Genomic DNA, 12,042 nt, shown 5'->3' on the forward strand with positions numbered 1-12,042 from the left:
GGCTTGCTTTCAACACATTTGATCTTCTGATCTTTCCATGAAGGAAGCGTGCATGTGTTTTTGCCATGGTCGGTATATGTTCAAGGTTGACTTTAGATTATATGTTTGTGGCTTTGTGAATGTGGGTGTCAAAAAGAGAGAAATGGAAAACCCTTTTTCCCAGTTCTTTGCACTTTTTGGACTGGAATCGTGTAACTCGGTGGTTGACCCTTTTATTGTTTGTTCCACTTGAATTTGACAGACCTAGCACCTAGAAAAAAATGCAGCTTTTTGCACATCCTGAGTCAATCACGAGGCCTCGATATCCACATAACTGATAATGCTCGGATCTCAGCGGCATTCTATTTTCCCTTGATTTCCCAATTCAGTAGCAGAAAATTCCCTTTCTTGTTTCTAAAACACGAACCTTTAACTGTATCAGACAGTGACTTCACTGATTATCAAATGAAAATCCCATGTCTGCACTTAGATTGAAGTGCATATCTGGCTGCTTCCACGAGGCTCTCGACAGCCTACTGCTCCACTCATCCGTCCCCATGAAGTGAAGAAATTCTCATTCGGTAATGATGAGTCATGATATCATTTTTGCTGATTAGACCTCCATTGCTCATTTTAAAACACTTTTTCTCGGAACAGTGAACGCACTCCTTTGTAAATGACTAATTTTAGATGATTGTCCATTTCGGGGCAATGGCTCTCTTCCTTCTCTCTGTAGTGCACTTGGTAAGAGCCCTTTTTCAATAAAGTCCAAAGGTGGACTCTCTTCCGCAGACCATGACGTGTACATCCGCAACTTGCTCTTGCGTTGAACAATGCATGATCTTTGTCTCTTGATTGATCAGATCCGATGCTTTCAGTTAAGATGCTATTCATTTCATCGTGCTTGCGCTCTTTGCGCGAAGTTACCATTAATTTTTTAATGAACGTGATTAGTTATATTCCCAACGGGGAAGATTGTCTCTTAATCCTTGCGGTTTAGTCCAATGGAAGACTTTGCATATAAAATCATTGTAACTGAGAAGCTGGTCAAAGGGTGATGTGAACAAATTAGAGCTTCCCAGGAATTGTAAATTGCAATATGATACAGGTCCGCCACACTGGACGGAGAAAATTTCTCGAAGATCTCGTCCTGCAATTCAAAAATTCCAGTAGCCTGGGGTCCAGTGGCGTTATGGTGCAGAGGAAGTGGTCGGTACATTGTATCTAAGCAGTGCATGACTCGAGCTGCATTTTCATCCTTGAAGCAAACTGAAACAACCTGCGGATCGAAGATTTGGGAAGTTGTCAAGCAGCAACCTCCGTGGTACGTCAAACTTTGGAGAACTGGTCAATCGTTCACACGAACGGGGGCACGACCTGGTCGTAAAAGAAGGAAGACCGCGTGATCATCAGCTTGCTTCGTGCGACACAAGGTCACAAAACGACAACGACAGCCCCAACATGGTTCATTTTGATGCCCCCCAAAACCGATAAGGCTGTTAAGATCCGTTGGATCTCGATCACCTTTTCTACTTCACTTTCTTTCTCCCCCACCGCGTAACGCCCGCGTAACCAGCTCCTTCGCAGCCCCACCAGGCCACCGGCGAGGGCCTTATGCCCTCGAGCAAGGTGGCCCCTGTGCGGATTTGGGGGAAGGCCACGGTGGTGAGTGTCGCTAGTAACCCTTGCACAGTGAGAAAAACAAGAAGAAAAAATTACAGAATTATCTATGTTAGCTCTTATTGTCTCAATTGTTGTAATATTAATGCTGGAAACACTAAGATTCGTAAATTAAGTCATCAGGGAAAATACCAGATAAAATAGATGAGAAACAATGCGTATAACTGAGATTTACATTATTCGATTCCGAATACTCCGCACTTATATACATACGTAAAGTTAGAATAAAATAATCTACTAATAGTCGAGAATTGAGTTACAATTGTTCACACGCTCAAATATTTTCCACATCTCGATTTAAGTCCGAACACAAAGTGTATACAAATATATAAACTCACAACATAAAATCACTATGTATAAAACTTCCTCCGTGTGCGACCAAAAAGTGAATGTCACTATGTCGTCGCTTCATACTCTTCTATGGAGTCTATTGTGTGAGATAGTTAACGTCATGTCAGCAATTTTCGGATTTTAATAATTTTTCTCCAGAAAAACTCAACAACCATTCCACTTGCAAGGGTAAAATTTGATAGGCACGTAATTAAAGTATGTGTGACATGTTTGTTCTTTCTTTATCTACTTAGCATCCAATAGAAATCATGGGTTTTATAAATTATTATAATTATATTATTATTACCATTATAATCATCATTCCGCCATTCGTAAGGAAATCGTGTTGGTCTTGATCAAAGCGTTGAGCATTTTTTTTTTTTTTTTTTTTGGCATTTCAGCAGCGGGAGAGAGTAATAATATAGCTCGAGAAATTCTAATATCGCGGATTAATAGATAAAAAAAAAGTACAACAATATGGCATTTCGCAAAAGTATCAATTCTACGATGGTGACCAAAACCTAATAGCTAGACCACCCGAAAAGAGGGCGAAAAAAGAAAACTTTATTAGTACAATGCTTGACAAAAACTCAAAAATACTAATTGAAAAATAAAAATTGATTGTATCGATCATTCGCATCTCTAGTACTCCAAATTGTCCTTATCCCTTTGGCATTTAATATACCATAGTCTTGTGATCATTCCTACATTAGATGACTCTCCTCGCACAAGCCTCGAAATCCAATGGTGGCTCGAAAAGATCGGAACTACCCATGTCAATCTCGAGGCCAAGACATCTAAAAGTTAAAACATATCAAGTCTTAATGCAAAAAAACAACACAAATGGTTCCTCAATTTTTGTCCAATATGCAACGTGATTCCCAAATTTTTAATTTGTTAAATCTGGATTATGAATTTCAGCTCAATGTAATGTGATTTCTATATTTTCACTTGCTCAATGGATCTGGCGAACTTTTTTGATGCATTCAACTTAAATTCATGTTATGTTCCATGTTGTCTATCGAATACTTTCACATAATTCATGAACTAAGTCAATATGATCAAAAGTTAAATGATCACATTAAACAAATCGAAAGTTTAAGCACCATATCGTATATCGAATTAAAAAAGCTTTTGCGACGGTATTTGAATAAACGAAAGGCAAAGAACCACGGTACACATTATTAAATCAAAATTCATGGACTCTTTGCATCATCTCTTTTTCAAATGTAGCCGTTTTTGACTACCCAAAAATATACAAAAGAAAGGTTCGAGCTTTCATGGGAACCATCAAGAAATAAACCATACTGTTTCATCACGTCTCTAACTTTTACCGATTCCTACTATTGCGGCGTCCGTCGTCCCGCGTAAAAGTCGCCGCACGAGCGAATTTTGTAATGCGTGGGCACGCGCCGGAGAACAAAGGACCGTGCCGTGATACGAGTACGACGAAGTGGTCTCATCATTGGTCGCGGACTCCTTAACGAGGATGGAGAACCGAAAGCCAAGAAAAAGAATTGAGAGAGGAGAATTTTCAACGAGGAAGTGCACTTTCCATCCCTCAATAATGTGAAAGGCCTTTTTAGCACTCGCTCGTTCTTGCCCTTTTCGCCATTTCCCAGAATTTCTTCCCTCCTATAAATCATCCGAGCTGCCACGTCCGGAGCTTTCCATGTCAGACGAGAAGGAGGAGGGAGTAGCCGTGTCGCGTGCTTCTTGTTTTCGGTCAAATTAGCTATCTTGGGGAAGTGCTTGAGCTGAGTTCAGGATGGGAGTTGCTGGAGTTCTCCATCTAACGAGTATATTAGCTCTGGCAACGCCAGGACTTCCGTTTCAGGTGCACCCAGAAGCCGCTACTTTCCTTTTTTTTTTTCCAAGATTGAGTCTTTTGCTGATTCTGGGTCTTGCCTCTTTCGGGGTGTGCGTTTCTTGGAAAATTCTGCGGTGGAAAAGTTTCGACCTTTGATTGACCCTTTTCGGTTGTCTTGACATCTCGTGGAGATGGTTATGCTCAAATTTTCGCTCTTGAATTGAATTGCTTCGTTTGTACAATTCGATAGTTTTCTCTGTTTGCTCATGTCTCAGTTCATTTACAGCTCAATAAGTTCTTGGTTTTCTTTCTTTTACCGAGAAAATCGATTATGTACACCACTTAATGCAACTCTTGCTTCTCTGGTGTGGAGTAGGGAACACGGGATTCTCTGCAACAAGCAGCAGCGGTGGCGGAATTGGCAAGTTCTCGGAGGCGGCGAGCGCGAGGCCCAGACGGGGCAGATCTGAATGGGGAGATTCTGAGACGCCCAACTTGAAGGTCTTCAGCTTTTCTGACTTGAAGAGTGCTACTAAGAACTTCAAATCTGATAATTTATTAGGGAGGGAGGTTTTGGTAAGGTCTACAAGGGCTGGGTCGATGAGAAGACACTTGCCCCGTCCAAAATGGGGAGTGGAATGGTTGTTGCCATCAAGAAACTGAACCCAGAGAGTGTGCAAGGTTTCGATCAGTGGCAGGTAAGATCAAGCTCAAAACTCTCATCAGCATTTTGTCATTGGCTCAATTAAAGATTGACTTGCGATTTAGCAGCATATAGGGGAGGCAAAAAGAGACGAAATTGAGAAAGTTTTGAATATTGGAATTAGTTGTAATCATGATTAGTGGACTGCCTCTACCTCCTCCTCCCCATCTCCATTATTAAGCATATGCACACTTGGGGGTCCCTCGTTGAGAAATACATAGCCACTATCTAATTTCCTACCTTTAATTGGATTAAGAATGCATGGTGGACGACTGTTGTCCTCTATTTTGATAAAGGTCAACTAATATCCACAACTTCAACTGTGTGACAAAGTTCTGCTAAAGCCAAGAACAATGTTGGCCTACATAAATTCTGCCCTCTCATTTTTAACTCAAATTTGAGATGAACCTTCCTTCAAAGTTGGAATCCAACTCCCAGCCAGTGATAGAACCCTAATGCAGGTGCAAGTGCTGGAGCTCCTCTCTGACTTTCTCTGCATACACAATTAGTTTATTTGGGAGGCAATGGGGATTTGGCTATATCAAACTTCATCTAGCTGTTTCTATGGTAAATATACATTTCTAAGAGCAGTTTTTGTTTAAATTCGTAAGAATTTAGGTTTGGGACATTTTAACAGCAAATAATACCTTGGAAGTTCTTTAAAATGCTGCTAGACATGCCAATTTCTATGCTTTGTCTGCAACTCATACTGTAGAAGTCTTAACATGCTTGCCTAATGCGCTACTGACTTGTGACTTCTCAGCGATGTATATTTCTGCCATAAGGTCAACATTTCTATCACAGATTTAGTCAGGTGGCATTTGGGAGATTCAAATTTCAAGGCACAGATGATTGTAACACCTATGGAACATTTCAATTTTGTAAGACAGTTGACCTCATTTGACATGTGAACGCTTGATCACACCAAAACCACATGCATTTAATTCCTGCAATTTGAGTCTAAGCAGTCAATCTGACATAAGATTGGCATCATAACCAGCTGTCTCTAACATTGCATTTTCTGAAAATATATGTTCTCCAATGTGTTTTGGTTCTTATTTCCGTTTTCTTGTGCACTGCAGTCGGAGGTGAACTTTCTTGGAAGGCTTTCGCATCCCAATCTAGTCAAATTATTGGGATACTGTTGGGAGGAGAAAGAGCTGCTCCTTGTCTATGAATATATTCCAAAGGGCAGCTTGGAAAATCATCTCTTCCGAAGTAAGAATTCAAGAAGGACAAAAACGAAAGAAGGATGTGAAACTTTAAGTATTCCTTGCTTAGAAGTCATTAAAATTCATTCTTCTATCACGATGCACAGGAAATCCTGCTGTTGAACCCCTTTCTTGGGATAGCCGACTAAAATAGCTATTGGAGCAGCTCGTGGCTTGTCTTTCCTGCATTCTTCAGAGAAGAAAATCATTTACAGGGATTTTAAGGCCTCAAACATACTGCTTGATTGGGTAATTGCTTTTCTTATGCATAAGTGTGCATTTAGAGGCTAGAGCATTAACTACTGTGCCACTGTAACAAATGACTAATTAGGTCAGCCTATTAATGAAGCTTAAAAGAATGAATTGAGACCTTTGTAGCAAGCAACATAACATAAATGCTCTTTGCTTTCTCTGGCAGAAGAGGAAAATGTATGAACAATTCTATCTTTTGCTCTCTCTGGTACCAATAAATAAAGAGTAGTAGATGCCATACTTTTAGGTTAGTTCATATATTTAATCTTTTCGCAGCTAGCACACTTGCATTTGTAAAATTATTTTGTCATCATATACATATCGTTCCAGTTAATTTATCGGCGAATGTGATTTTAGGGAGTTCATTTAAAATATTTACTTTAGATCTTATGCTCATAAGTTGGTTCAATAAAACCTCTTTTTACCCGTCTTTGTAGCACTATAATGCGAAAATAGCTGATTTTGGCTTGGCAAAGTTAGGACCTTCTTCGGGTGAGTCACATGTGACGACCAGAATTATGGGCACGTATGGTTACGCTGCTCCAGAGTACATTGCAACAGGTAACTGCATATTCTTCATTCTACATGCAATGCAATTTAATAAAGCTTCAAAGACAGATGTCTCTTCATCTTTGGAGGGCACTATCTAGATTAGAAATAGGAGGCATAAATGGGTGTACAGAACGCCAGAAGATGCTCTATGTTCCTCAACCGCAAGAAAGTAACTTTTGCTTTCTTGTAGTTGTGCAAAACTTTGTCTCTCTTTTGCTTTTCTTCAGCCAAAAATTACAAAAAGGGCAATAAAGACATCTAAAGTTTTAAAGTGAAACGAAAACAATTTGCTTGCCCATAAGACACCCAAACTGCCATTTCAGATCTGCTTTCGTTGACACTCTCAAGATATATATCAGCTGACACAAAAGGTTGTTCAACAGGCCATTTGTACGTGAAGAGCGATGTGTATGGCTTCGGTGTGGTCCTACTAGAATTGCTGACAGGCTTGCGGGCACTTGACACAAAGCGTCCTAGTGGGCAGCAAAATTTGGTGGATTGGACCAAGCCAATTCTATCTCAAAGAGGAAAATTGAAGAATATTATAGATCACCGGATGGAGGGCCAGTATTCCTTTAAGGCGGTGTTACAAACTGCACAGCTCACTCTAAAATGCCTGGCTGCTGAACCAAGACATCGGCCCTGCATGGCAGAGGTGGTGGAGACTTTGGAACGGATTGAATCGATCAAGGATAAACCAAAGCAACCCAGAACAGGTTCTCATTCCTCGGCAAATCGTTTGTAGGTCATCAATCTACGGGTTGCCGTTCACCTCTTCATCCCAGACATCATGGAACTGTATTGTGAGCTTGGAACTTGTCACAAAATAGAAAGGACAAGCCAATGGATGATTGAACAACGTTAGCTTCCGTGCAAATGCCACATTTTTTGGTTGTTGTACAATAGTCAAATTCTTGCCGATGATCTCCTTAGGTTTACAACCTTTTCTTTTAGTCACAGCATTTGTCTTCAAATGAGAGTGGATTGTTAGAACGCACAAGCATTTTCTTCTTCTTTTTCTCTGGTGTGGTTGGAAATTATGTACGACCTATTCTTTTTGTAGTTGACCGTGAATGGAGAAATAATAAAAATTTTGTCCCTCGCAAGTCTTTCCAAGCCTCTAAAATGACCAGTGCTCTGTAGAAAGCTTAAAATGCAAAAGCAAATATCTGCCGTTTGTCTTTGCACAACAGGACTAGAGACTAATCTAGGCTTGTGTTCATTGAATGCGTGATCATGTTGGATTGAGCTACCTTTAGGGAGCGCTTCTATTTTGCTTGGAACATCTGAATGCAATAAACTCGATTGTGGCAACAAATAAAGTGACCAAAATCTGGTTTCCAGTGTTGCAACTGTTGGATTTCTGTCGGCAGAAGGAGGCAGAAGGGAGCGCAAAAAGCCTCAGCAATCCTCTGTTTCCAACGTCGTCCAACCAAAAAGAGCATGTATCCTGCATTCCAAGAATTGCTTGGAGGAAAAGAGAAACAATCTACCATTGCTGGCGACACACAGTGATAAGGTTAGTCTTTACTCGTGAATCCTAGTAATACTATGTCTACTCTAATTTGTCTCATCCAAATGTAACCAAACCGTTTGTTTGGCTTCCAGATTTTGGTGGCGATTGGAGGTACTTTGAGTCCTGCTACTTGTCCTTGAAGTCCTGGGATGAGCCGTGTGGAGTGAAGTGTTGCTTGCAGGTGGACTCGGCTTTCCATCCATGCCGAGACCAGAATTTCCTATTGTCAATCAAATTGGGGCGGCATAAGCTCAACAGGGCTACCAAGTTGTGGCTCAATGTCTTAAAAGGGTAAATAAAGAGAGGAGCTCGACACTTCGGTGCTGTTCGGTAATCATCCCAACAGTGAATGATTTTGATTTTTTGTTGCGAGAATAGATTTGGAGTAGAATAAAAAAAAATTAATTCTTGTTCCGAGAACAAATTTAAGAACCAAGTCTTCTTTCATTTTCTCTTCTTCTTCTCTTTTCTTCTTCTTCATCTATCACCATCTTGATCGCCATCCGCCACCGCAAAACTTGACCCAGAAGAAGAATAGGAGAAAAATGTTTTAAAAAAAAAAAGTAAAAAAAATTAAAAATTAAAAGAAATTGATTTGGAATGGAATCAATGGATAGTAAGATTAAACTAATTCTATTCTAGAATCGAAATTTTAGATAGTTACAAAACGCTTAAAATACTTAGAAATTATCCCTAATGTAATAAAATGAATCATTTCTAATTAAAATATGTCCTGGAAATAGAATCATTACCAAACGCGCCCTTCAGATCGCATGGCACTTGGAGTCTCTCAATTTTAGGACAGGAAACCCCAACCTTGTTGAAGTTCGACTAGTTCCATGGATACCTCGGATGGAAGCAATTCTAGTAAAACAGAAGGAAAGGAAAGGCCTTCGTGGGTTCCAGAATCTGGTTGGTCCTGGTACAAACTTTCTGGGCTGATCTGAAAGCGAATTCTTCACTTGCTACTGACTCGGAAGACCACATCCGGAAAATCCATGGTTAACACTACTCCTCTACGAGCTATCCTGTTCTGATAGACCCTTCCAAGCCAGTTTCTGATCCATCGAAATAAACATCGAAAGCTCAACTTCGCAAGAGATTTTCAAGATGCTATCTTCGGAGAATTGCAGCATCTATAATGCATCTGCGCTGATTCTTCGCATCAACTCGTGGGCATGTGATGCACAGGTTCTGGTAATCTGCATGTTTTGATATTGAAGGAACTTACATCGGCAGATTACTTGGTTTCCTAGACAAGCTAAACGGATTAGCACATAGTCTATGTTGGTGAAGACTAAGTTCACACTCATTCACACGAAGAATTTGTAGAAAGGTTCCGTTTGTTCCGTGAGAAATAAATTATTTGGATAATATTTCTCTTAAAATGATCAAATCGCTTATAAAAATGAATAAACGAAAAATATTTCCGTCATCTATGAGAATATTCGGACATATATTATTTTTAATCAATTTCACTAAGTAATTATTTCAAGAGATATATAAATGATCATTTAAAAGAAATACTTTCTAAATTATTCATTTTTTGCCAAACAAACAGAGCCTAAACTGTTTCTGCTATGAATAAATTAGTAGCATAGAAAGATGTGGTGGTCTTGTGATTGATGGAAATAATTGGAGACATAATCAAGTCTTTTTTTTTTCAATAAGAAATTAATAGGAGATTTTTTCCGGTCAAATTAATTGGAGATTCAGAAATGTGATTATTAAATTAGGTGCTACCTCCACCACAAAGAGTCATCCTGGAGACAGGAAAAGCATCGACAAGAACCTAACCTTGGACTTATTCCGTGTTTTATTCCAGCTTACAAAAAGAAAAGACAAAAAAATAATTAAAAAATATTCGTTTCATAATTATTGTACCTTGATAAATTTTTGACATTTGAAGAATAATTGACTTCAAAATAGATCATCCAACTTGTGTTACTCTTTTGAGAGTTTTACTAGCATAATAATTTATTGTGAGCTATGAAATTTTATAATGAGTAAGTTTCACCACAACTTATAATTTTTATAATTTCGTTTTTTGTAGTACAAAAAAAGCTATTATTTTCATAATTAATTAAAGACTGTTCTTTAATCCTTTTTTTTTTTTATACTCAATGATTATTGCAAGTACTAGGGAGTATTATTCCAATTTTTCCAAGAAATGATAGAGAATCAAGTTATGAACTTTATACACGTCATACCAGCAAAAGTAGCGCACAAACCTTATAAGCCGGGTCAATTTTGGCCCAACTTTCGACACCATGCCATGAAAAAGAAGGAAAGAAAAGGCCGTACGCAAACTTTCAAATGTGGTCCGACAAAAACAGTCAGATCACGTACCCAATATTGCTCTCGTGGGACAATCTTGGGGTTTGTAGCCTTTATGTCCGTGACCATGAGCGACGTTGAATCGACAAGCACGTCATAAGACGTGGCGTGGCAAAATGGTGCTATCGTGTGAATGGGCCAAGCATCCAGGACCGACGAGACGTCGAGTCTTGCTGGATTTTCTCGTCTAATTGTCTGCAAAGCGTAAACACAACGTCACTTTTACTCGCCGTAAACTCCGTCCGTCAACAGATCCACAGCTCAACGGCACTTGTGGACAACAAAAAAGTAACAGAGGCCAAAACATCGGTATTTATTTGGAATTAATATCTCGAAAAATCTTAGGACGATATATCTGTGATAAATTTATTTAATAAAAAATTCAAAATTAATATATTTATGATGAATAAAATATCTGTTAAATTGGATTAATATGACAAATATATCAATAAATTGCATCAGTTTTCTAACTTAATAATTTGACGTTAAAATTTAACGAAACTAATAGATGGTTAGTTTTGTCACAAAGTGTATTAAGTTTGGAATAAATTTGTCAAAAATGTGCCGATTTAGAGTTTTTGGGAATCAAAAATTAGTTTAAGATATATTTGTTATGTATACTAGTTCGGGAGTTTTCGTGGTATTAACTAATTTGTTTACGTTTAAAGACATTCAGGTTGGTCCCAAAATTATCTCGTGAAACATAAATCTGGCTTTCTTTTTGAGGAGATCAAAAGCTTGGGCCAAAACCATATAAATTCAAAGTTCAAGCCTTATTTGGTACTGTTTTATATATATAAATTTAAAGAAATGGGTTAAAAGGAAAGAGGTAGATATCGAAAATTACATCGTTACTATCCTAATAAAGCACAACCCAATTTAATCCCCCAACAAGAAAGGAAGCAAACCTATTGGTGGCCTACCTAATATAAAATTATTTCCTGCATTATTGGGTTGATAAGCCAATTTGCTAATCAATTTACACATGCATTTCCCTTCCCAAACTAATGGCAAATCTTGACCTATTGAAAATGCATTTCCCTTCCAATCTGAAAAATAAATGTATCATAATGAAGCGATGAAGTTGATTTATGAAATAGAGAAATAAGTGCTTTTGAGTTTGCTTCCATAATAAGTTCGGAAATGCCCAAAAAGATTGTCATTTTGAGCCAAGAAAATGTTCCACTGCTGTGAAGAACGCATTTTCGCCGTTTGCGTGAATTGAGTAAGCCAATTGTTTGAGTCACCACAAATAAGTCTACTAACCGAAACGGACCATGGTTGCCTTTGGAGGCCCGTTCATATTAGGCCCTTTTTTTTTTATATTTTTTTAATGTGAGAATAAGATAAGGTGCACAAATATGAAGGGTAAGTTCCTTCTGCCAAAATAGTAAAAAAAGAAAGGCCTTTTTGGGCAGCTGAGAACCAGAAAAGTCAAATTTAAGGACCATGCTATACGGTGAGAAAGAATCAAAGAAGAATGGTGGCTGAACAAAGCTCGATCGGAGGAGGCTCAACAACTGAAGCTCTCAAATCTAATACGTCGGTAGGCTTCTGCTTTTGAGTTTCTTGGAGGGACCATTGCCACTCTAGACCTCCCTTTTGAATCCATCCTATGCGACATGTGACGAGCCGTGAACGCCGGGTCGATTTCGTGAACTGTCATATTGAC

General features: G+C 38.8%; 1 protein-coding gene across 1 annotated transcript; it reads left to right on the forward strand.

Annotated features, from left to right (window-relative positions):
* Positions 1 to 4,342: 4,342 nt before the first annotated feature.
* LOC120288053 (probable serine/threonine-protein kinase PIX13) lies at positions 4,343 to 7,531 on the forward strand. Its single transcript, XM_039301334.1, is given in 6 exon segments — positions 4,343 to 4,497; positions 5,585 to 5,720; positions 5,821 to 5,856; positions 5,859 to 5,962; positions 6,403 to 6,526; positions 6,901 to 7,531. Coding segments are annotated over 6 exon segments (834 nt in total). The 5' UTR covers positions 4,343 to 4,425; the 3' UTR covers positions 7,263 to 7,531.
* Positions 7,532 to 12,042: the final 4,511 nt, after the last annotated feature.

This window comes from Eucalyptus grandis, chromosome 9 (assembly GCF_016545825.1).
Source record: "Eucalyptus grandis isolate ANBG69807.140 chromosome 9, ASM1654582v1, whole genome shotgun sequence".
Classification (NCBI taxonomy): Eukaryota; Viridiplantae; Streptophyta; class Magnoliopsida; order Myrtales; family Myrtaceae; genus Eucalyptus; species Eucalyptus grandis.